The following is a 25,802-nucleotide window of genomic DNA, read 5'->3' as shown; positions in this document are numbered from 1 at the left end:
AATTGAGCCTCAATCTGAATGTGAAGCCTTTTCCTCTTAAACACTGTTTAGAAATAACAGGTGTCAGATTGAACTTTCATAAATATGAAGGGATTTTATTAATTTGAATGTAGAGATAATCTGGATGTAGGGTATAGGCTATACAGAGATCTTTAAAATGTGTGTAGTGAGACCAAATCTTAAATTGGCACTATCGGATACGAAAACTTTTGATATGTTGTAAAGCATGTATAACCAATAGGTTTTACAATTGCTTTCATTAGAAAATTTTCAGTATTTCATACTGAAAAAGCCAGTCAAAGAACTGCCCCCCTGTCTGCTTAGACACATACTAGTCCTGCTGTATCCATGCATCATCACCTATGTCATGGACACACTTCCTTGATTGACAGCTGTGAGCGCAGGGCTCACAGCTGGAGGATAAATTAGATGTACATGGTCAGGATTAGGTACTGAGTGAAATATAAAAAAAATATAGTTGGATCTGACGGGTACGCTTTAATTTAAAATCTACAATCTATGCTGTTGCTGACAAACCACCGCTTTATGTTCTGAACATATAGACAATTTAAAGGGGCATTCTGGTGGAAAACAATTTTAAATCAACTGGTGCCAGAAAGTTAAACAGATTTGTAAATAACTTCTATTTAAAAATCTTAATCTTTCCAGTATTTATCAGCTGCTTGCTGTATGCTCCACAGGAAGTTTTTTTTTATTTTTTTATTTTATTTCTGTCTGTCCACAGTGCTCTCTGCTGACACCTCTGTTCATGTCAGGAACTGTCCAGAGCAGCATAGGTTTGCTATGAGGATTTGCTCCTGCTCTGGACAGTTCCTGACATGGACAGAGGTGTCAGCAGAGAGCACTGTGGTCAGGTATAAAAGAAATTCAAAAAGAAAAGAACTTTCTCTGTAGTGTACAGCAGCTAATATGTACTGGAAGGATTAAAAAGTACCTGTCAAACCATATTTTCTAAACTAACTCAGATTATATTCCCTAACTACTACTAACACCCCTCCTGCCCTTAAAAAAAAAATTCCGAGCTTTAAAAAGCTCTGTATCATACATTTCTCCTTGCACACGTTGTGTGAGCTCCCGGCAGGAGAAAGTGGGCGCTCCCCAGCAGGCATAACGTCACTGAAGCCTGCAAGAGCTGTGCCTCCCCATGCCCCGCACGCACTTCCTGAGTTTGGTCTCCTGCCAGGCCGGGAGGAGACCAAATAAACTGTTTCACTTGCCAGGGAACAGAATAGAGCCGCCTAGTGGCTGTTTTTTCAATCACGTTAAAAACATATAAAGGTTGAGAATTTCAACAGCAAGTAAACAGCAAAGTGTCTTATAATTACTTAAGGGACAATATATTAAAAGTTTACTTTGGTGACAGGTACTCTTAAAGATTTTTATATAGAAGTGATTTACAAATCTGTTAAACTTTCTGGCACCAGTTCATTTAAAAAAATAATAATAATAAAAATAAAAAAGTTTTCCACCAGAGTACCCCTTTAATAGGTCTTTCGTGTTATTTTCTTACTAATGTGGTTTTTATGTGCCATGTTTCAGAATGCTGTGTTGTCATAACTTTTAAAACACAGTCAGTCAACTTGCACTTTGCTAAACTTAAAGGTTTTTATTTCATCTCACTCCCCTCATAGAGACTACTTACTGTGCCGTCAGGGAACACTTTCTAACATACTTTCCTCCCCTGCGGGCAGAAACGTCTCCCAGGGATGTTACAATGAAGATGTTACAATATATAATGCATTTCCACATGTTATGTATGATGAGATCTCATGGCAGGTTCCCTTTTAAGGCTTGAATCAAACCTGCAACTTTTGATGATGTATTTAAAGCCGAACAGGAGTGGATATAAAAAAAGAGAAGTCAAAGTTTTTTACTTTTCCTTTTTTGGCTCAAATACTGCACCAAAAACTGCATGGTGTGGTTCCAGCCTAATTGTTTTTGGCTAACTACAGTCTTACAAAAAAATGTTTGGTGGATGTGAAGCAGCCGTCCACATCACCTGCATTAAAATGTAATAAGCAGTTCCAAGAATCTTTCTTTATTATTTTAATACCACTAGCAAAGTTATTGAGAGAGGTTCTTGGCAGCAGTCAGCTAAACTTTAATATGTAACTGTATATTATATATAACTTCCAGCATTGCAATGAGCAAGTGCTAGAACTCTAGGACTGGTAGGTGATCTGTATAATTTGTTTTAATGCGTTTTTATTGTCTTGACTTATGAATGAAGAGTTGAATTACTCAGTGTTTACCTCTTTACATAACAAATATTAGCTGACAGTTTTGGCACCTTGCACCCTTGACTACCTGATATTACCACATATTTTGCTCATCTTCAAAGGGAAAATAAATGTATTTTTTCTGTTCTTAGTGATCAGAGCTCATTGTCATCTAGTCGAGCTCAGCAAACGCATGCATTCTCCTGGATTCGGAATACCTTAGAGGAGCACCCAGAGACTTCTCTGCCAAAGCAGGAGGTTTATGATGAGTATAAGTAAGTACTGTGAATGCTTCATAAAGAATAAACGTAACACACTATAACTTGGGTGCATAGGTGTGCACTCCCTCTTATAACTGGGGATGTGACTGTGTTTGGAATTAACCAATCACATTAAGACTCATGTTAGATAGACACCTGCCATCATTTAAAGTGACTCTGAATAATCACAAAATTCAGCTGTTCTAGTTGATTTTCCTGACATTTGCTTAGTTGCATCTCAGAGCAAAAGCTATGGTCCGCAGAGCGCTTCCTAATCATCAGAGCGATCTCATTGTTGAGAAATATCAGTCAAGGGTACAAAAGAATTTACAAATCATCAGATATACCATGAAACACAGTGAAGACCTCATCAAGTGGACAAAATATGGCACAACAGTGACATTACCAAGAACTTGATGTCCCTCTCAAGCTGATGAAAAGACAAGAAGAAAACTGATCAGGGAGGCTTCCAAGAGGCCTACTGCAACATTAAAGGATCTGCATTTGTCAAGTACTAGTTGTGTGCTACATGTGACAAGTCTCTCATATTCTTCATATGAATGAACTATAGGATAGTTATAGGATAAGCAGAAGCCTTTTCTTACAAAGAAAAATATTCAAGCCCAGCTAAAGTTTTCAAAAACAAACAAAAGTCATGTGGTGAAAAGTACATGGAGAACATGTCTTCTGCTCTGATGAAACCAAGGTTGAACTTTCTGGCCATAATTCCATAAGGTTTGTTTTACACACATCTACATCCACAAATGGCTTCACTAAAGGAAGACTAACATTTAGGGAGGCCCAGCCAGAGTCCAGTCCTTAATCCAATTGAACACTGTGGGGTGATCTAAAGAGGGCTGTGCACAGGAGATGTCCCCGCAAACTGGCAGATTTGAAGCCCTTTTGTTACCATAACTGATACCATAACTGATACCATAACTGTGAAACTTATTGTGACTGAAGTTTCAGTACAATACTATATAGCTTTGATTGCAGTCCAGCAATAATGTTTCGATTTTAGATTTTGCATGTCATTTGGTGGCCTTAAAGGGGTACTCCGGTGGAAAACATTTTTTTTTTGTAAATCAACTGGTGCTAGAAAGTTTTAACAGATTTGTAAATTACTATTACTATACTTCTATTAAAAAATCTTTACCCTTCCAGTACTTTTTAGCAGCTTTATGCTACAGAGGAAATTCTTTTTTGTCTTGTCCACAGTGCTCTCTGCTGACACCTTTGTCCGTATCAGGAACTGTCCAGAGCAGGAGAAAATCCCCATAAAAAACCTATGCTGCTCTGGACAGTTCCTGACACGGACAGAGGTGTCAGCAGAGAGCACTGTGGACAAGACTAAAAGGAAATTCTAAAAGAAAATAATTTCCTCTGTAGCATACAGCTGCTAAAAAGTACTGGAAGGGTAAAGATTTTTTAATAGAAATAATTGACAAATTTGCTTAACTTTTTGTCATCAGTTCATTAAAAAAAAAAAGTTTTTCACCAGAGTACTACTTTAAGTTGAAATGTCTATTCAACCTGTTACTTATATCAATGTTATCATCTTTTTGTTTTTCAGGAGCTATTGTGACAATCTTGGCTATCACCCCCTAAGTGCTGCTGACTTTGGAAAGATTATGAAAAATGTATTTCCAAACATGAAGGCACGTCGCCTGGGCACAAGAGGAAAATCAAAATATCCTTTACTACAATTGGGCTTGGGCTTCTGTAAATATAAAAATCATCTGTTGTAATATAACTTAATTACAATAATATGTCTTACAGTCCACTTTAAGAACAAGCAGTATGAAAACATCTGTAGTAAATATTTTGAAGACTCATATTGTGAAGTCTGATGTGCAGAGTATAGATAAGAGTAAACAGCTAGATCAGGTTGTACAACACAGCCCATAGTCCTACTGATAGTATTGCCCAGAGTACCCCTTTTTTTTTAATGATTGTTAAATGGGTATACCGAATTCTTTTTTTTTATTTTTTATTTTTTTAATAATGTTGCAAAGCCTAATACGAAAATAAAAAAAGATGTTATACTCACCAGCCTGTCTCCTGTGATGTCTCCTGGCTCCCTGGAAGAAGTCACAGGAGGAACCCCGAGGGAGACCCAGGTAGGCACATTATTTTAATTTCGGGCCCAGCAACGTTAACCCCTTCATGACCCAGCAGTTTTATTTTTTTTTCTGGCTCACGTAATTTTTCCTCCTTACTTTCTAAGACCCATTGGCTGACAAAGTTGTATTAGGGCCTATTTTCTGCGAGACGAATCGGACTTTCCACTGAGTCACTGATTTTTCTTTATCATACAATGTATTACAAAGCCAGAAAAAAGTTATATGCTTGACAAAATTGAAAAAAATATGGAATTGCATAATTTTGTAGGGCAATAATTTTTTCGGAGTTCTAAATACGGTAAATCTGACAATCCATCTTTATTCTATTGGTCAGTACAATTCCAATAATACCAAACTTGAATAATTTTTGTTTCATTTTATGGTTAAAAAAAAAAAATTAAGCCTTGAAAATAGAAAACAAAACTTTGTTCATTACCATGTTCTCACCCCTATACAGTGGTTCCTCAAGATACAATGGTAATCCGTTCCAAATGAACCATCGTTTGTTGAAACCATCATATGTTGAGGGATCCGTGCATGTAAAGTATAGGAAGCTATACTCACCTGTCCCCGCCGCTCCGGACCCGTCACCGCTGCCCTGGATGTCGCCCTCCATAGCTGTCGCCGCATCCCCGGGGTGTCCCTGACGCTCTGGACAGTCTCTGCTGGCCGGGAACATCACTCTCAGTCGCCGCCATCACGTCACTAAGCACGCCGCTCCTATTGGATGACAGGACGGCGTGCGCGGCAACGTGATGACGATGAAGGAGAGTGTCGGCAATGCAGGGGATCCCGAAGAGGACGCTCCGGAGCCCCGAGGACAGGTAAGAGACCATCACCGGAGCACACGGGGCACCTTAAACGGCTATTCGGTGGCAGCTGAAGCAGTCTGCGCTGCTGGATAGCCATTTATTCGATGTCCCCGACATACAAAAGCATCGTATGTTGATGCTGCCTTCAACATGCGATGGCCTCTGAGAGGCCATCGCATGTTGAAATTATGGTATGTCGGGGCCATCGTAGGTCGGGGGGGCACTGTACGTTTTTTTATTTTTCCATCTACGGATGTGTTTTAGGCTTTGTTTTTTTTGCTAGTTTTGTGTAGTTCTGGCTTTTTGATCACTTTTTATTACAATTTTTTAGGATGTAATGTAAACAAAAATCAACAATTTTGGCATTTGGAATTTTTTTTTGCGTTTACGACATTTACTGTGCAGGATCCAGAAACATAATAGTTTAATAGTTAGGACAATTATATGTGTATTTTTTGTTGTTGTTTGTACAGTGTTTTATTAAAAAAATCGGAAAAGGGTGAGGGGGTGATTTGAATTTTTGTTAGGGCAAGGATTTTTTATATATATTTTTTAAAACATTTTTTTACTGTTATTATACACACTTTTTGCCCCCCCCCCCCCCCCCCCCCAGGGGCCTATCATAAGCCATCATCAGATGGCTTACATAGATCAATGTAATGCTATTGCATTACATTTATCCATGAAATCTGTGCTCCATTGCTAAGGGCTGCCAAAGGGAGCCCTAAGCAGTCTCAGAGCCAGGGAAGACGCAGAGCACCAAATTAGGCCTCGGGATTCCCTAGCAACCCATAGCCCCCCTTCAAGGGACAGCATGATTGCTTTACTTGAATAATAAAAATATTTTGCGTTAATGCCATTTTGGTGGCTTAGTGGCCACTTATCTGTCCAGGACACAGCTGTTTGGTAAACATTTTCTGCCCATGTGGTTCTCAGTGAACCTGCATGCAACTGTGTGATTGATCACAGGGGGCTGGGGATTGCTCACAGGGGGCAGCAGACTTGTGAGTTCAGCATGAGAGCCGGGCCCCATTTAGAAGATCGTGGTGCAAGAGGTCAGACCACCCAGATCAGACACTTATCCCCTATCCTGAGGGGAGGAAATACATTATTCATAACCGGGAGTACCCTTTTTAAGAATATTGCCCAATTGGTAACCACTTTAAAGTATGTAGCACAAAAGAGGTTACAGTATTACTGTTCTTGTATTGGGTGAGTTGCCAATATCACATTCTAACACTTATGAGTGTAAAAAAAAACTACTATAAGACAAGACCTCCAACTTTTTCTTTGATATATGCACTGGACAAAACATTGTTAGAGTGTATTTACACATAGGGTCCACAACTGCAGATTTTGCAAGAACATTCTTGTAAATGTATTTTTAATTGCATTGCAAAATCTGATACTTCAGATCTGCAGTGGATCCGGTGTGCGTGAATATAACCTTGTTCTGTTAGGTACCTTGATCTCCTAGCCCTTTTAGCTTTAAACTACATAGCAACAAGAGTCATCAGATAAAATGTTCTGTATATACAGTTTTAAATATACTGAATAGACCATTGCATGCTTATGCTACTCTTAAAAGATGTTGCAGTCTGTTATTTGTACATCTGAGAGCGATGGTTTTCTTTTATTTTTACTGTTATTTATTGTATCTTTTGTTCACATTTTTCCATGTCCTGAAAACTGACAGATGTCCCCCTGACAGAGTAAATGTAATTATTAAATGGTATCTATTTATCTGATTTACCAACTACCATATTTATCGGCGTATAACACACATTTTTTAAGCTAAAAGTCATTCTACTTGTTATACGCCGATTAAAGTCTTTCTGACTGCGCAGAAGCTGCTGCGGTTCAATGATTTAAAGTGGCCGCTTTAAATCATGTAACTGCAGCGGCTTCTGCCGGGCCAAAGTCCCACCACCGCCCGGTTCCCATGTCCCTCCCCATCCGCGGTTTTCATATTTACCTGTCGGCATGCTCCTGCAGGCTCCGGTGGCGTCCTGCGCTGTCGTTGTTCGCTTGCAAGTGACGTCCTCAACGTGAGGTCACTCGTCAGCGCGCAGCGACACTGCAGGTCGCTGCAGGAGCGTGCCGACAGGTAAATATGAAAACCGGGGATGGGGAGGGACATGGGAACGGGGCGGCGGTGGTGCACAGCTTGTTAATTGTGTAGTGGGGGGGGGGCGCAAACAGCTGATCGACAGCTATTTCTGGCCTATCCTGTGGATAGGCATTAAAAAGTTGATAGCTGGAAAACCCTTTTAACATTTTAGACTAATTTACTATTTTCTTAACCTAATCTGTTTTTTTATTTGTGCTCTTCTGCCTTTTGAAAGTTAACCTTAACTAAAATTACGTATTGCTACAGTGGATTGAGAAAGAAAGCTTTTGTGCACATGCCATCACTGCCTAATTTGGATTTCAATAAAACAGGAGATGGGGTAATGGCCAGATATTTTTTTTTATTTAACTAAAGACTATTGTTTTTCTACTTTTCTGCTAAACATGGATTTAACCATTTTTTCACTTTTGCAATTTCATTTTTTTCCACCTCACCTTCTAAAAATCGTAACACTTTCAATTTTCTACCTACAGACCCATATGAGGGCTTGTTTTCTGCGCCACCTTTTGTGCTTTGTAATAACATCAATCATATTACCACAAAATCTATGGCGAAATGAAAAAAACATATTTGTTAGGCAAAATTGAAGAAAAAAAATCCATTTTGTAACACTTCAGGGCTTCAGATTCTACGCAGAGAAACTTTCGGTAAAAATGTTTCAATCTTTTATTAGGAAAGGGGTTAAATAACATTTATTAACTGTTTTTTTTAACTTTATTTTACACTTCACACTACATGCTTTTTGTCTCCATAGGGGACTATTACATGCAATCATTAGATTGCATGCACTGTTCAATGCTATGCCATAGCATTGCATTGATCAGAGATATCGTTACTCTATTGCTCCAGCCTGCCAAGGCTGACTGGAGCCTTGAAGAACCAATCAGATGCAAAGAGGCAGGTAAGGGCCCTCCTGCTGTCCTTTCAGCTGATCCGGACATTGCGATTTCCCTGCAATGATCCTGATCAGCTCCGCTGAGCTGCCGGTAGTGTGTTTTCGGCATTTTAGACGCTGCAATCAAAGTCGTGGTTAATGCCTGATCGCCGGTGTCCAGAATTAGCTGCGGGTCCTGGCACCATAGATTCTCATTGAAAGTCTATTTAAGTCACTTGACAAGGAGCCAGGAGAGAACGTGCTAAGCTGGGACTTCTCGCAGCTTGTTCTCATGATGAGTTGGGGTCTGAACACTCCGACTGATCAAAACTTTTGATTCATCACTATGACATTTCAACTTTTTTTTCCAAATGACATATACACTTTAACCACTTAAGCATGAAGGTGTACAGGTACACCCTCGTCCCCTGGTACTTTAAGACGCAGGGTGTACCTGTACACCTCAACACCTTTTAGTGGCTTTGAAGCAAGCTCAGGAACCATTAGCTCGACACTCGCCGCTTATGCCAGGCAGCGGAGTTCCAGCTGCTGCCCGGCATTTAACCCTTTAGAGTGAAAGTAAAAATCTGCAGTAGCTCAAAGGGGCTTACTGAACGGTAAGCTAAAATGGCGGAGGAGGGTGCCCTTACATCCCTCCTGCCCGACGGTCGGCGACTCACTGATGTAGCCTGGCATAACCAGACTAGATCAATGGGTAGCTGATCACATTGTGTAATGCTATGCCATAGGCATAGCATTATACAGTGAATGCAATCTGATTGCGTATAAAAGTCCCCTATGGGGACTTCAAACGTGTAAAATAAAGTCTTTAAAATTATATAAAACCTTACCCTTATTTTCCCATTTTACAAAAAAAGAAAAAAAAAAGATTAATATATTTGGTATTGACGCATGCGTAATTGTCCAAACTACGAAAATATAATGTTTATGATCCCGCATGGTTAACAGTGTTAATGTATTTATGTAAAAAAGTACCAAACACAAAAAATACTGATTAATCGCATCATATATCAGAATTCTTTTTTAATAAAAAGCGATCAAAAAATCTCATCAAAACATTGAGCCCTCGTATATATCCCTGTATATGGGAAAATAAAAAAGTTATAGGGGGTCAAAAAAGGACAATTTTATGCATACCAACTTTGTAAAATAAAATGTGCAATTTATTTTTAAATTGTACAAGAATAGAAAAACTATATAAATTGGGTATCGTTTTAATCGCATTGACCTACAGAATAAGCGTGCACTGCGTAATAACGTGCACTGTGTAAAAAGTAAACCCACCAAAAGTTAGTTTTCTTACACATTTCTGCCCACAAATATTTCTTTGGTTTTGCATTACATGTTATGTTAAAATAAAAGGTGTCATTACAAAGTACAAATGTTCGCACAAAAAAACAAGCCCTTATATCGGGGGTGTCAAACTCAAATTCATCGGGGGCCGCATCAGCAGTTTGGTCACCCTCAAAGGGCCGGTTGTATCTGTAGGACCCCCCCCCCACATACCGTATATGCCGGCGTATAAGATGACCCCCAACTTTTACAGTTAAAATGTAGAGTTTGGAATATACTCGCTATATAAGACTACCCCTCCTACTGCAATGTACAGTACCTTGTAGTTCCCCCCCACATGAGGTAGGCAGCATGTTCCCCCACATTAGGTAGGCAGCATGTTCCCCCACATTAGGTAGGCAGCATGTTCCCCCACATTAGGTTGGCAGCATGTTCCCCCACATTAGGTAGGCAGTATAGTTCCCCCCACATTAGGTAGGCAGTATAGTTCCCCCCACATTAGGTAGGCAGTATAGTTCCCCCCACATTAGGTAGGCAGTATAGTTCCCCCCGCATTAGGTAGGCAGTATAGTTCCCCCCGCATTAGGTTGGCAGTATAGTTCCCCCCGCATTAGGTTGGCAGTATAGTTCCCCCCGCATTAAGTTGGCAGTATAGTTCCCCCCCGCATTAGGTTGGCAGTATAGTTCCCCCCCGCATTAGGTTGGCAGTATAGTTCCCCCCCGCATTAGGTTGGCAGTATAGTTCCCCCCCGCATTAGGTTGGCAGTATAGTTCCCCCCCGCATTAGGTTGGCAGTATAGTTCCCCCCGCATTAGGTTGGCAGTATAGTTCCCCCCGCATTAGGTTGGCAGTATAGTTCCCCCCACATTAGGTTGGCAGTATAGTTCCCCCCACATTAGGTTGGCAGTATAGTTCCCCCCACATTAGGTTGGCATACATATACAGTGTATGGCTGGAGGCTGTATGTCTGTGTGCTGTCCCCACTGTGATCCGGTCACCAATCCTCCGGCCCGGGGTCACAATCTACTGCTATGGCCTATGGACCATAGCAGTAAGTGCCAGGACCGGTCGAGCGGTGATCGGAACTTACCAGGCCCCGGCCGGAGAGCGTCCTCCTGCGATGATCCTGCCGTCCTCCTGGTCCTCCCGCGTCTCTATGGTTGTATGCACAGGACGTCACTGACGTCCCGTGCGTGCATCCATAGAGGCGGAGGACCGAAGGAGGATTGCTAGAGGGCAGACGTTGGTGAAGGCCGGCGGCGGCTACGCGGGCCACATGACGAGGTCTGGTGGGACGGATTCGGCCCGCGGGCCTTGTGTTTGACACCCGTGCCTTATATGGGTCTGTAGGTGGAAAGATAAGAGTTATGGATTTTAAAAGGAAAGGAGGAAAAAATGAAAATGCCCTTAAGGTCTAAATGGTCTGAGTCCTTAAGGGGTACTCTCTAAGGTTGTTGACTTTTACCAGTGATGGAACTGTTAAAACAGCTTCAGTGCCCTTTTACATGGGCCGATTATCAGGCAAATAAAGGTTCCTAGGATAATTGTCCTGTGTAAAAGGGCCAGCGATCAGCCTACGAACAAGTGCTTTTTTTTTTGCACAACCATTTAAAACATCACTATCACATCTCCCTGAGTAAAAGGCCTGGTAATATAAAGGGCTACAAATGGCCCAGCAATCATTCGCGCTTTCCAGACGCACGATTGATCGAGCCCTGTGAAGGCTGTCAGCTCGTGTAAGAGAGCACTTTGGCTGTTACTCAATATCAGATAAGAAATGCAGTGTATTATGTATTTGGGGTACTGTATAGTAAATACTTTTTTTGTAGGTGAACACACTTAAAGGAGTAGTCCAGTGGTGACTCAGTGGTTTACAACTTATCCCCTATCTTAAGGATAGGGGATAAGTTGCAGATCGCGGGGGTCCGACTGCTGGGGCCCCCTGCGATCTCCTGTACGGAGCCCCGACAGCCCGCGGGAAGGGGGCGTGTCGACCTCCGCACGAGGCGGCGGCAGACACGCCCCCTCAATACAACTCTATGGCAGAGCCGAAGCGCTGCCTTCGGCAATCTCCGGCTCTGCCATTGAGATGTATTGAGGGGGCGTTTCGGCCGCCGCCTCGTGCGGGGGTCGACACCCGCTATCTCGGCGGAGAGCCGGGGCCCCGTACAGAGAGATCGCGGGGGGCCCCAGCGGTCGGACCCCCCGCGATCTCAAACTTATCCCCTATCCTTAGGATAGGGGATAAGTTTTTCACCACTGGACTACCCCTTTAATAAAATATTTGTGGCAGTATTTTACTTTTTTCCTAAACTGCTCTTGTGTGCTCATTGGTTGTTTTTGTTTTAAGCTGGATGGAGTGGAAGTATCGGCCCACCTGCAGAATGCTGATGAAGAGGTTGTGTCTGCCTCCTGCCGCCTTGTTTGTGAGTGGGCTCAGAAGGTCCTAAGTCAGCCATTTGATTCAGTTCTGGATTTGGCTCGTTTTCTGGTCAAAAGCCACTACATTGGTACTAAATCAATGGCAGCATTAACTGTAATGGCAGGTGATTCTGCAGGTAATCATATTATGGAATTGGTCCATTGCTTTTATTATTATTTTTTAATTAAAATGTAACCACTTATGCTGCACAAATTAGTCCACAAACCTTTCCTACCCAAGTAATATCACTATACCAGGCAGTGCTAGCTACATGTTTAAGAATTAGGGCTGTTTGTTGTATAATAAACAAGATCTTTACTTTATTTATTTTTTGCAGGATTAAAAGGAATAACACAGACATCTGCATTTGTGCCTATGTCTGAAAGCAATGTTTTTCACCCTCAAGTGAAGACCCTTGCTTCCCCTGTAGATGCCAAACAACAGCTGCAGAGGAAAATCCAGAAAAAGCAGCAAGAACAAAAGCTACAGTCACCTTTACCTGGAGAACTGCAAATTAAAAAACAAGATGCACCCAATGGAATAACTAGTATTTGTAATGGAAGCCCTGCAATCCTTTCTCCTCAGCCTATTGGAATTGTTGTGGCTGCTGTTCCTAGCCCTATTCCGGTAATTTCCATGTATTTACATTTATCTTTACTCTAGACACTGTACAGCAATGGTTCTACAAATTTGTAGGGGGTTGTTTTCACAGAAAAACTGATGTTATCTTTATTTCCTGGTTCTATGTGACCATATTTCACCCATATTTCAGGGATGTGGAAATCCTATCGCCCGACGCCCAGGACAAGTAGTTCTGGGCGCCGGGCAGGTGATTTTTTTTTATAGATTTAGCCCTGTATCGGGCAAGCAGGGACAGACAGACTTCCCCCGTATTTTTCTTTAATGCCGGTGTGAGGCGCAGGAGCGGATGCAAGTCTGCACCTCACACCGGCGCTCAGGGTGTATGTAGGGGGCGGCGGCCCCCAGCTGACCGCAGAGCCCCCTTATCTCCCCTCCCGGAGGACGCAGCTCTACATTACACAAGAAGCAGGGGGAGAGACGTACACAGCTTGGTACACAGCTCCTCCCCCTGCTCTGTCTCCACAGGACCTAATCTACTACGGGGAGGTTAAAAGTTTGCACGGGGAAAACACAGCGGGTGAGGGGAGAGAGGTGTAATGAGAAATTCTGTGTCTTGACAAGTTCTGTGTCCCGATCAGCTGATGAAAGTGCTGAGTCAGCAGAGCTGCCAGCACAGACACTGTGATTGCTCTGTGATTGGTTGATGGGAGGGTGTGTCTGCTCACTGCACAGATCACACTGTACAAGCCTAGACAAGCACGGACACAGATTTTTGCAAACCCTAATCCCTTATGTATTCAGACTGGACACACATCTTTTCAAACCCTAAACTCTCATGTAACGGTGTGAGGTGAGATTTTCAAACCCATGCAACCTCACACCAGCCAGCGGGTCTTTATTGTGCCGGGACTACAGCTCTGATGTCCATTCATGGCCAGCTCAGGTGAGGAGGCCAAGAATTCAGGCGGCGGCGACAGGAAGGGTGGATGTATATGTATGGTGTGAGTGTATGTCTGTGTGATGTGTGTGTGTGTGTATGATGTATGTGTTTGTGTGTGTATGGTGTATGTGTATTGTGTATGATGTATGTATGTGTGATGTGTGTGTGTGTGATATGTGATGTATGTGTAGGATGTATGTGTGATGTATGTGTGATGTGTATGATGTCTGTGTATGATGTCTGTGTATGTGTGTATGATGTCTGTGTATGTGTGTATGATGTATGTGTGATGTGTGTATGATGTATGTGTGATGTGTGTATGTATGTGTGATGTGTGTATGTATGTGTGATGTGTGTATGATGTATGTGTGATGTGTATGATGTATGTGTGATGTGTGTGTATGATGTCTGTGTGATGTGTGTGTATGTATGTAATGTATGATGTGGGGAGGGCAGCGGCGGGTGTATGTATGATGGGTGCATATGTATGGTGTGAGTGGATGTGTGTATGATGTATCTGTGATGTGTGTATGTAATGTATGATGTGGGGGGCAGTGGCGGGGGTATGTGTGTGTGTGTGTGTGTGTGTATGTATGATATGGGGGCAGTGGCCAGTGTATGATATGTGTATGCATGAATGTTTTGTACAGGGGAGGACTGACACGTTGGGCATTAGGGCAGTGCCCAAGGGCCCGTGTCTTTATTTTTAGTGGCTTCTGGCCACCGACACTAAATTGCACCCCCAGAATCCCGCCCCCTTCATACTCACCCGCCAACCAAGAGCCCCACGGATGGACACAAACACACCCAAACCAAAACTACAACTTCCAGCATGTTACACCATAACCTGAACTGTAGAACTATAAAGTATAACATGCTGGGAGTTGTAGTTTTGGTTCGGGTCAGCTGCAGAGCCATAGGCTGTATCAGGGCATGCTGGGTGTTGTAGTTACTAACTGCAATTCCCTGTATTCCTTGACACAGCCTATGGCTCTGTAGCTGACACAAACCAAAACTACAACTCCCAGCATGTTACACAATAACCTTAACTGTTCTACTATACAGTGCAACATGCTGCAACACCCACACAACCATACTTAATGCAACTTCCAGCATTTACTGACACATAAATTAGAGTAAATAAAATGGACCACATAAACTGAAGAAGCAGAACACACATCCCCCCCCCCCCCCCCCCCCCCCAGTAACACAGCGGCGTTCAGTGTTTTCCAACCAAAAGACTCCATATATAAGTCCCTATGAAGACTGAAAAATAGTGATTAAAATATTTTAAAAAGTGCGTATATATGTGAATAAGCCCCTTTCCTAATAAAAGTTTCCATTTTTCTTTAAATAAAAATAATGTACAAAAATAAACATAAGTGGTATCGCTGCATGTGGAAATGTACAGGCTATTAAAATATAATGTTAATTAAACCGTACGGTGAACGGTGTAAATGTATTTTTGGTCTCTTCATATGAGAAATGTTTTATAAGGTGATCAAAAAGTTACATCTAGACTTTTCTGGGCTTGCCTTAGGTGTAAAAGGAGCTAGCTACAGCTCTCCCGCCGCTAATATCCTGGCATGCTGCGATCGCCGTGGCCTCTATTAAACCATTAGATCACCGCTTTCTAAGTTGACAGCAGTGTCTAAAGGGATCTTATATCCATCCCTGGTGGTCTAGTGGGGGGATCATACTATTTTGGTTTAAATTATTTTATCTACCAGGACAAGTGGATTTTCTTGAGGGACAAGTAGATTGTGTTCCGCTTTAGTCCCTTGGACAAGTAGTTGTTTTTTTTTTTATTTCCACACCCCTGCATATTTACTTAGTTTTTGTATAGTTGTATTACTTTCTATAAAAGGCAAATATGTTTACTATCACCCTATTCTGACCCATTCCTGCTCATCTGACTCAAGGAGAAGTACAGATTGTTAGCCAAATATTAAAATCCGTATATCTAGGGAATGGGTGGCATAGCAATAAAATAAAAACAGCATTTGTTGATACTAATCACAGGTCCTCTTTAAGTGATGAACAGAGAGGCTTTCTCATATTTATTCTGTACAGCATAGTTAAAAATAAGTCACCTAATATTTGCTACTTAGCCATAAAAAGCTTAAAATTTCAACCTTGTTTTTATTTCCTAGAAAATAATTATTTTTTTAGTCCCTTTAATTCCTCGGAATTATTATATTATCAATTAAGTATATTATCTAACAGTTGCATATGAATTGTTTCATTGGTTTCTAATGTCTGTCTGTTAAAGCGTTTTTTATTCTAAGCTATTTTATTTCTTTGTAACAGGTACAAAGAACTCGGCCACTTGTGACCTCGCCTAGTCCCATCGGTTCCTCTGAGGGGAAGGTCCTACCGCTAAATGTTCAAGTAGTCACCCAGCACATGCAGTCTGTAAAGCAGTCACCAAAGACTCCCCAAAATGTTCCAGCAAGTCCTGTTGGTGATCGATCTGCTAGACATCGCTACGCTCAGATTTTGCCTAAGCCAGCCAGTTCTAATCCTTTGACGATCCGTTCACCCACCACTGTGGTTATCACCAGTAGCCCGATTAAAAATGTGGTCCCAGCATCACATGTCAGTGCACTGAATGTTGTGAAAATGACCACAATATCTCTTGCTCCCAGTAATGCTAGTACTTCTGTGAAACAAACAACATCTGTAAACAGCAGTGGAAGCTCATTAGATGACAGTAGGACTGTGCCACAAATCAAAAATGGCTCTGTAGTTTCTTTGCAATCTCCTGTACCTCGGATGGGTACACCTGTGGCATCTTCAGTGGAAGTAAAAACTGAGCCTGAAATACTGACAGAAGAGAATCAATTACAGTGCCAAGAGAACACAGAAGGTTCTAAATCTAGAAAAGCTACACCTGTTATGTTATTTACACCCAGAGTCATTCAGGATAAACAACTTTCAGATGTTGCGCGAGACATGCAAACAGTTAAGGCCCTTGATCAAAGGGCAGAGGGAACAAGGACCAAATGTAAAATTCGCACAGTCGAGTGCACTTCTGTTTCCCCAGCCAGCAGCAGTCATGGTACTGTGACGCTATGTGTTGCATCCCCAAGTTTATTTAACAGTGGTCCCAATCCAAACACTAATAATGATCCAGTTGGAAAAGACATCAGATTGTCTAATAAGAGTCCCAGAAAACGCTTGACTGCTGCAGTGCACGATTCGCAGATACCACCAGCGAAAAAATCACTTATTGGTCAACTTTCTTCAGAAAGTCAGAGGCCAGGAGCAGCTAGTGGTGTTAAGAAAGTTCAAAAAGCACTGACACTGAAAAATGATAATGCAGTAACTGTTGCTTTAGTAGCTAGTGATGGCACACAAGGAACAAGTACAGACATGGTAACAAGTTATTCCTTGAGCTGTGTTGAAAAGACCACTGATCCTCCCCAAGAACTTGTATCCACATCCCAGGATGTTAAAGTGAAATTAGAAGGTAGTGTGTTTAAATTTGTGAGTGACTCAAAGTCTGAGATCCCTTTTGATCAAAACACTTGGCAGGAGATTGCTGAAAGTTCAAATTTCACATCTGGTAATTGTGAGCAGGCTCAAACTATTGGTGTCCTGGATATGCCAGGAACTTCTGGTGCTGATAACCTGCAAAAAACTGTGTGGGAACCTGTAGACTTTGAAGGACTACCACAAGACGCTTACAGCCAGCAACTTGAGGATTCATCTTTGAATCAGCTTCAAGCACATTCTTCTAACCAGTTACCTCAGCGCTCTGATCTCACAGACCCTCCTACCACTGACAGCTTCTTTTCATTTGATGACGATCTCACGCAAGACAGCATTGTTGAGGAGTTAGTCCTTATGGAGCAGCAAATGTCGATGAACAATAACTCTCAAAACTATGGAAGTTTGGGAATGGTGCTCCAAAATCAAGCATCAGCTGCCCATGGTACACCAGTACCCACACATTCAAATAGTGCCCACTTCTTTAATTCAGTACATAGCAGTGTAACTCCAGTTCACACACCCACTCCAACACCAACTCCAACTTTGACTCCAACACCTACTTCAGAGATGATTTCCAGCACTCAGAGTTTGTCAAGAGAGAGCCCATGCTCTCGACTGGCTCAGACAACACCTGTAGATAGTGCATTGGGAAGTAGCCGGCATACTCCAGTTGGGACACCACATTCAAACTGCAGCAGTAGTGTTCCTCCGAGTCCAGTTGAATGCAGAAATCCTTTTGCTTTTACCCCTATAAACTCCAGCATATCTTACCATGATGCTAGCATTGTTTCGAGTAGCCCTGTTAAACCAATGCAGAGGCCCATGGCTACTCATCCAGACAAGACAAAGCTAGAATGGATGAATAATGGATATAGTTCTGTTGGTAATTCTTCCGTTTCTTCTCATGGTATACTTCCAAGTTACAAGGAGCTAGTAGAAGACAGTTTCCGAAAGCCACATGCTTTTGCAGTGCCTGGTCAGTCATATCAGTCTCAGTCGAGACATCATGACAATCACTTTGGACGTTTGACTCCTGTATCTCCAGTTCAACATCAACTGCCTTCAATAAGCAGTACCAGCAAACAGGAGGGCTTTGCAGTTCCTGCTCCTCTAGACAACAAAGGAACAAGTACAACTGGAAATAACAATTTCAGGTGTCGTAGTGTTAGCCCAGCTGTTCACCGCCAACGTAATTTAAGTGGGAATACAAATTGCCCTATTTCAAATTCTTCACGATCTAATTCAACTGCTTTTGGATCCATAGTCACTCCAGAGGTTCAAAATATACTTGCAAATGTCCAAACAGACACCAGTGCCAATAGCATAGCGCAAAGAAGTCAGTCAGTCCCTTTAACTGTAATGATGCAGACAGCTTTCCCATCCCTACAGAAACAAAGCAACACACAGAACATCACTCATGTTTTGTTAAACAAACTTGATTCCGACCGTGATGATGCAGTGCGAGGGTTGGGAATAAACAATATGCCTTCTAACTATACTGCAAGAATGAATCTCACTCAGATTTTGGAAACATCACCCATGTTTTCTGGTGCCAATCAACAAAATATGATGAATTCCAGCACTTCAGCTTATGAATTCCAAACGCCAGCTTACCTCACAAAGAACAGCAGTACTGATTCAATTGGTTTTACTACTGGAGACAACCAAGCACAATCGGAAATTGGAGAGCAGCAACTTGATTTCAACAGCACTGTTAAAGACCTGTTAGATGGGGAAAGCCTCCAAACCAACCAGCAACTTGTGGTTCAAGTGGCTTCAGATCTGAACAATGCCTCTGATTTCTCCAGCGACATCCGGTTGTCTTCTGATCTCTCAGGCAGCATTAATGATCTGAACACTTTAGATCCAAATTTGTTGTTTGATCCAGGACGGCAGCATGTACAGGACGATGAAGCTACACTGGAGGAGCTGAACAATGATCCTTTGTTCCAGCAGATCTGTAATGAATCTATTAACTCTATGACCTCAGCTGGATTTGAATGGATAGAAAGTAAAGACCATCCTACAGTTGAAATGTTGGGTTAAATTTGTACTATAATGTAGCACACTGTATCAAACATTAGGCAGACGTTGTATTTGTCTTAATGGAAGTGCCTCCCGCAGCAGAAATATTTATAATTATGAGGTTTTCAAAAAGTTTGCTGCACAGGTTCGCTATATTTCATCTGTTCTTAACATGATAATCATTTAATCTGCAGTGCATTTGGGCAGTTTATGAGCCAGTATTAAGTCCATTTTATGCATTTTATGTTCTTTTGTTTGGTTTGTGGTATTTTTTTTGTTTGTGTTTTTTGCTACACAAATTGAAAAAGACAAAAAATACTGTTTAAAATAAACCTTAAACATGCTACTGCTAACATGCCCTGTTCACATTTTGGTTGAAGGAAATTAACAACTGCCCATTATATAGAAAATATGGTGACTTAATCACCTAAGAAAATATCATATCATCTGCAGCATATGTATTTTAAAGGAAATAAATATTTATTTCATTGAGAACAGCTGTAAATTATGAAAATGCACTAAAATGTAAATTTTTCATTTTATTATTTTAACACATGACCTCACATTACCTTTTACACATTTTATTCCATATTGGATATATCCACATAAGCAAAAAAAAAGGAAAAAAAAAAAGAAAAGCAATTCTTCTCCGGTGAAGGTATAAATAGTGTGGAGTGCAACTATCTGGGACGTATCCAGTCTAATTTGAGAAGGTGCTTTCTCGGACCTACCCTTCTGAACTGGAACCGATGTTAAGCTTGGAGATTTCTAATATTTGTTCATATTAGAAACTGTGTCTGTGTCGCATGTGTTCAATTTCCCAGAAAAGTTAATGGACTACAAATAACATTTCATTTTTTACTCTGTTTTACTTAAGATGCTTGCATGCCGAGCAGTGGCTAACCTGCATTTATAATTAGGGAGTAAAGAAGTTATTCTTGAACACCAGATACAACACATAGGAACATCTATTTCCTATCAAGGTTTTTTTTTTTTTTTTCGTTTTTGCATTAGTCACTTTCTTATCTCAACTATCCAAGATTAGATTGCTGTATATTTGAACAGCTTTCTTCTATGAGTTTTATAACCAAACATGCCATTTGGAGGTAAGCTATTTTTTCTTTTGTTTTTTTTTTCTTTTGCATGTTAAGGAATTTTAGCTCAGTGTACAAGCTTGGATATGCTCACATTTCCAAAGCTATTGTTTTATCTTTGGCAGCACTTCATGAATATACTTTTGCAGAGTAAAATTGCAGAACTCCCAACGACTACAGTGTTGGCCCAATTCATTGTCTAATGGAAATTGTAGTTGTATAGAATATTAAATATTGATTGTGTTTTATCTTTGCCAGCTTTCGTTGTTAAAAAAAAAGAAAAAGAGAAAAAATAGTGAAAAAAATGGAAAATAGACAATTATCGTTGTATATCATTTTACCAAAAGGTGCTACGGCCAACTCAGAGCTCTGTAAACCTGATTGTGATAGTGAGTTTACTTGGCTGTTCTATATGTGTTTGCTGGTATTTTTTTTTTTTCCGTACCTGCTCTTAGTACTTTTCACTATTGTACATTGAGATGGAGCACTATTGCGTACCAAAGTATTAAAAGACAAAAAAAAAAATGGGAGAAAAAAACCCAAAGGTTAATTTGAATTATTTTGGTCTAAGTAGCCATTTTTAAGACAGTGTGTAAATTGAAAAATGTCAAGGGCATTTGGACCATAGCTAGTAATTTACTGTTTATTCTATAGTAGTTAAAAAGAATATATGCTTTCTGATCTATTTACCGCTTCACCATTTTGCACTGTTTGCCAAATGTGTAAGGTAGGCTCTTCTTGCGGTGAAAGTTCTATTTGCTATCCTTGAGATTAAAATTGACAGTGCGTTTTGTACAGTATTGCAGCAAACACATTTTGCTGGAAAGCATTTTCTTGGAGCAGTGCCTGTACTTATTGCCTGTAAACTACTTAAAAAGAGGTTTCATGCATCCTGTCCCAATAGGAACATTTCTAGGAAAGAAGGGGATTAATTACAAAGAAGTTCTCAGGTTCACTTCTTGCACTAAACTCTTTTTGAACCTGTGGCACGGCACCTCTTTTTGGATACATGCAACTATATTGCCCCAGAGTTAAACTAAAAAAAAAAAGAAATTACGAATTTCATTATATAAAGAAAACCATGCGGAATGTCATAAAAATGACAGACAATTGTCTTATGTAGCAATGTGCATTAATCTCAGTGAGATATTTATATTTCTTATTCTCATAAATGAGAATATTACAGCAGGAAGAAATTAAGTTTATTTGCTTCACCGTGTTAATACATGATCACAAAATGTGCATGTGTGTATTACCTTGTACAGTCTCAGTATATTCCTGTAACCACTTTTGCTGTACTAAATACTTGTTCTGTGTTTACCAGACAAGCATTGTTATTTAGTTTTATGTTTTATTTTATTTTTAACTAACTCTGCTTAGTTGTTAAATATGTTTTTTTTTTGTGTTCTAATTTTTAAATTTTAGTGCTATTTTAGTGTTTTAAACTGAAATACTAAATGACCTTTGGATCCTGATATGGTATCACAAGATCATTTTGCAAAAAGTTGCAATACTCAGACCTATGGACTATGAAAGGGAGGTTATCATATGCGTTGCATCTGAGTCACTGTACAGACCCAACGTAATGTGCTTAATCTGCAGCAAATGACAGATACAATTCCCTTTCATCCTTTCATATACAATTTAAAAAAAAAAGTGAAAAAATGACCCCCTGTTTTGTTGTCTGTTGTACTGCTGAAACTACAGTAGTTTAAAATTGCAGTAGAATTTCAGTTATGTTTTTTTTATGGAAAGTGCTCAAATTTTTTTTTAATGTTTTCAAAAACAATAAAATATTTTATATGAAAATGACTGAAATCTGTTTCTTTGGAGGCTTTTTGTTAAGTCATATAGTAAATGTTCATTCATCAGGCATTGAAGTCTAGCAACATAAACAATATCTCTGTGCCTGATGGCACCAAAGGCAGCTTGTGGTGCTACAATCAAGGAAGGGTTGACCATGTCTACTGGTCCAGAATTTCCATATGAAATACCAACCATCGGGAGTCCCTTTGAGTAAAACATTGTTTTAGTACTCTCCTTGTTGGCTTTTAACATTTTCCCATCTTCTAACTGTAGTTAAAATTAACTGCCAAACTATTACAGCATTGCTTTACCAGGTCACATTTTCTAATATCAGGGTTATAGCCGTAATGGCTGCTTTCCTCTACTGCAGACTATCATTGCTTTACCCTGAAGGGCTCATTGCAGTCGACGATTAATGAGCTTTTTTAGTTATTACCGACAAACCTGTTGTAGCTGCCGTTTCACATATGGGTGCTTCTACATATATGGATTTTTATTTATTTTTTACAAATTTTAAAAAACACTAGTTTTACGAATACAAAATAATTTTTGTGCAATATTTTTGTTACATATACAGCACACAACCCTGTTACAAGGATAACAATGGATAGTAGGGTATATACACTCAGTGATGCATATGCCTCTCCATCATTAGACATTAAGTTTGCAAGGATGATACCCCATTCCTTCCAAAGGCTACCTTTATCTAGTGGCAATGTCCAGAACCTGATTTATGAGTTTCAATGTAGACATACGGACCACAACCGCAAAATCAAAATGAGAAGGGGGTGCAAACAATTGTAATAACAAAAGTACATAATACAGAGAGAAGCTAGCAGTTACACTATGCGTACCACCATATCAACACATTTTATTAGATGCACAGAGAAAACAAAGACATTTAAAATCAATTAAAAATAATAGACATCCGAGTGGAGGGTACAAAATGACTCCTACTACACGCACACCTGTGGGTGTATAAAAATATTGGTGACGATTCCTGAAATGACAAAGTATAAATGCATGGTTATAACAAGTATGTGTAATACATACAAAAATATAAATCTATCATGCAGGACCCCTAATGTGCAAACAATCTAGAAAATGACCCATAAAAATCAAGAATAAAGTGAAAATTGACATATCTATGCATAGACAAAGTGACACTGTGCAATACATCTAACTATAATGACCCACATTAACAAAAAAAAATCAACAGACAGACACCCTGAATGGGAACCTGCAATGAAAGATTTCATGGACAAAAAAAATGAGGATATTGAATAAGAAGTATAAAAAAAAAGGCCAACACCCAAAGGGAAGCTAACCCCATGTGTTCCACCGCCTTCAAAGGTGGCTTTCTCAAGAGTGGTAAGCTCTTCCTGCTCTCCTCCATGTTAATATGTCTACAATACACTTGTATATTATTACCTTTAATTATCCCCTGTTGTGGTGAGACTTGGCATGGGCCAATGGAGCTCCAGATACAGTGTCAAATACAGTCGTAAGTGGGGTAGATCTAAATCAGCACGGACCCGCGGTGCATCTTATGCCACCACTGGCAGTGGGGCAATTATACTGATAATCCAATATGCATGTCAAAAGCCCAGTCGCTGAGGGGAATGAGGCAAAAAAAAAAGCTTCATAACCTGCATAAGGATAGCGACAGACTAGAAGCTAAGCCTATGCGCATGTCAACACTCACAGATTTATGGTCTGTAAAGCTGACGTGCGCAATCTATATGTCCTGCTCACCATCGTGAACCTAAAAGCTTGGGACATTTCAATGGGTATTACTTGATTATCATAATTATCAATCGTTACATAATTCGTTTGTATTTAAAGTCTTACACAATTCATAAAGATATCATAATTCAGTAAAGTATCACTTGCTCCATAGCTAATCATAATGTAATTCAATACCACTTGCTCAATAATTCATATCAGTTCATTTATGTAGTTGTCATGATTTTTATGCAATTTCTATTTATTACACATCCAAGACACAACTCTGTTACTAGTATAAATATGGAAATATTCTTCTGCCCCCCAATGAATTATCAGCTGTGCTGTCCCCATTTCATGTCACCCGCAAGCGCTCCTCTGCTGATCCTCCTATGAGTTGCGGGCCGCCGGCTCTAGAAATCTGTACTGTTCTACAAATAACATTGCCCGGGCTGCAAAAGTAAATAAAATATAAACTTTAACTCAAAAATAAATAAAATAAACTGCCTACTTTCCCCTGTTGGTCCAAATTCCACCCATCACCGGCCTCACCTGCTTCCTGGGGATGGGAACGTCCCAAAGCTGTCAGCCTATCACCGGCCGCAGCGATGTCCCGCCCTGGCCGATGTCCCGCCCTGGCCGATGATAGGCTGTGGCGACTGTGACTTTCCCGTTTAAGGAAACAGCAAGAGGATCGCAGTGCAGGACAGTGAAGATGGTACCAGAGCAACTGGGGAACGTAGGCAGGTTAAAGTTTATTTTGTTTATTTTTGCAGCCCTGGAAATGTTATTTGTAGTACAGTACAGATTTCTAGCGCTGGCGGCCCGCAACTCAAAGGATGAGCAGAGAAGCGCTTGCGGGTGACATGATGTGGGGACAGCGCAGCTGATAATTCATTTGGGGGGGGGGTGTTGGGAGAGAAGCGGCGCCCAGCTCACATGTGGTGGGAAATAGTTTAATACTGTGGAACCACCATCACTTACAAAAATACCCTGATACACGTTTTTGCTCATACCGTCCAGCTCTACAGTAGGGTATGTACACCCAGGGATGCATATGCTTTCCACCATTAGACATTACATTAGGATAATTCTCCATTACTTCCAAAGTCTACCTTTCCCCAGTGGGGATTGAGGAATACCCTAGAAGGCACCACAGACCATGACAAGTACTGTATTATGGTCTACTGGAACACATATGCATTCCACCACAATCTGATGTACTGCGTGGCAATGTCTAAAAGCTGATTTGAGACAGTCCTTGAGATTCTGCATTCGAAAGCACAGTGCCCAACCAGGATGACCACAGGTTTGACTGCCAAATTTGCCCAGGTGCATGATATATTTTGAAGGGAGGCTTTCATCATGTGGATACCTGCCAAGTAATTGGGCAAAAACATTTTAAGATGTATATGATGTGTGAGAGTATATTAGGTTTAGAACATGAAGGTAATGCCTGGCAGTTAGTGTTGGATTTGATGAATCCACTGCTGGGCCAGGGTTTCCAGCTCTACATTGTACTATTCAAAGGGGTACTCTGGTTTTTAAATCAATTGGTGTCAAAAAGTTTAACAGATTTGTAAATTACTTCTATTAAAAATTCTTAATCAGTTGCTGTATGCTCCAGAGGAAGTTGTATAGTTCTTTTCTGTCTGACCACAGTGCTCTCTGCTGACACTTCTGCCCAGAGCAGGAGCAAACCCCCATAGCAAACTTCTCCTGCTCTGGACATTTCCTGACAGGGACAGAGGTGTCATCAGAGGGCACTCTGGTCAGGCAGAAAATAACTACTCAACTTTCTCTGGAGCATACAGCAGCAGATAAGTACTGGAAGGATTAAGATTTTTATATAGAAGTAATTTACAAATATGTTTTACCTTCTGGAACCAGTTGATTTATAACAAACAATTGTTGTAGTACATCACTAGTTGTACTCCTTTAGAAGTGTAATTTCTAAAA

General features: G+C 40.6%; 1 protein-coding gene and 1 long non-coding RNA gene across 2 annotated transcripts in view; one reads left to right on the top strand and one right to left on the bottom strand.

The window, feature by feature from the left end:
- Positions 1 to 22,114, top strand: part of RFX7 (regulatory factor X7) — a 111,634-nt gene extending 89,520 nt beyond the window's left edge. Inside the window, exons 4-9 of the mRNA XM_056572382.1 lie at positions 2,393 to 2,515; positions 4,074 to 4,190; positions 7,801 to 7,885; positions 12,105 to 12,312; positions 12,514 to 12,803; positions 16,009 to 22,114. Coding sequence (XP_056428357.1) covers positions 2,393 to 2,515; positions 4,074 to 4,190; positions 7,801 to 7,885; positions 12,105 to 12,312; positions 12,514 to 12,803; positions 16,009 to 19,239 — 4,054 coding nt within the window. The 3' untranslated portion in view covers positions 19,240 to 22,114. The remainder of the gene's footprint in view (positions 1 to 2,392; positions 2,516 to 4,073; positions 4,191 to 7,800; positions 7,886 to 12,104; positions 12,313 to 12,513; positions 12,804 to 16,008) is intronic.
- An 863-nt stretch (positions 22,115 to 22,977) lies between these two features.
- LOC130368562 (uncharacterized) overlaps positions 22,978 to 25,802 on the bottom strand; it is a 55,340-nt gene continuing 52,515 nt past the window's right edge. Inside the window, exon 4 of the long non-coding RNA XR_008892504.1 lies at positions 22,978 to 23,118. This is a non-coding gene — a long non-coding RNA (uncharacterized LOC130368562). The remainder of the gene's footprint in view (positions 23,119 to 25,802) is intronic.

Source organism: Hyla sarda, chromosome 4 (genome assembly GCF_029499605.1).
Source record: "Hyla sarda isolate aHylSar1 chromosome 4, aHylSar1.hap1, whole genome shotgun sequence".
Taxonomy (NCBI): Eukaryota; Metazoa; Chordata; class Amphibia; order Anura; family Hylidae; genus Hyla; species Hyla sarda.
This window is presented reverse-complemented; position numbering and strand designations above follow the sequence as displayed.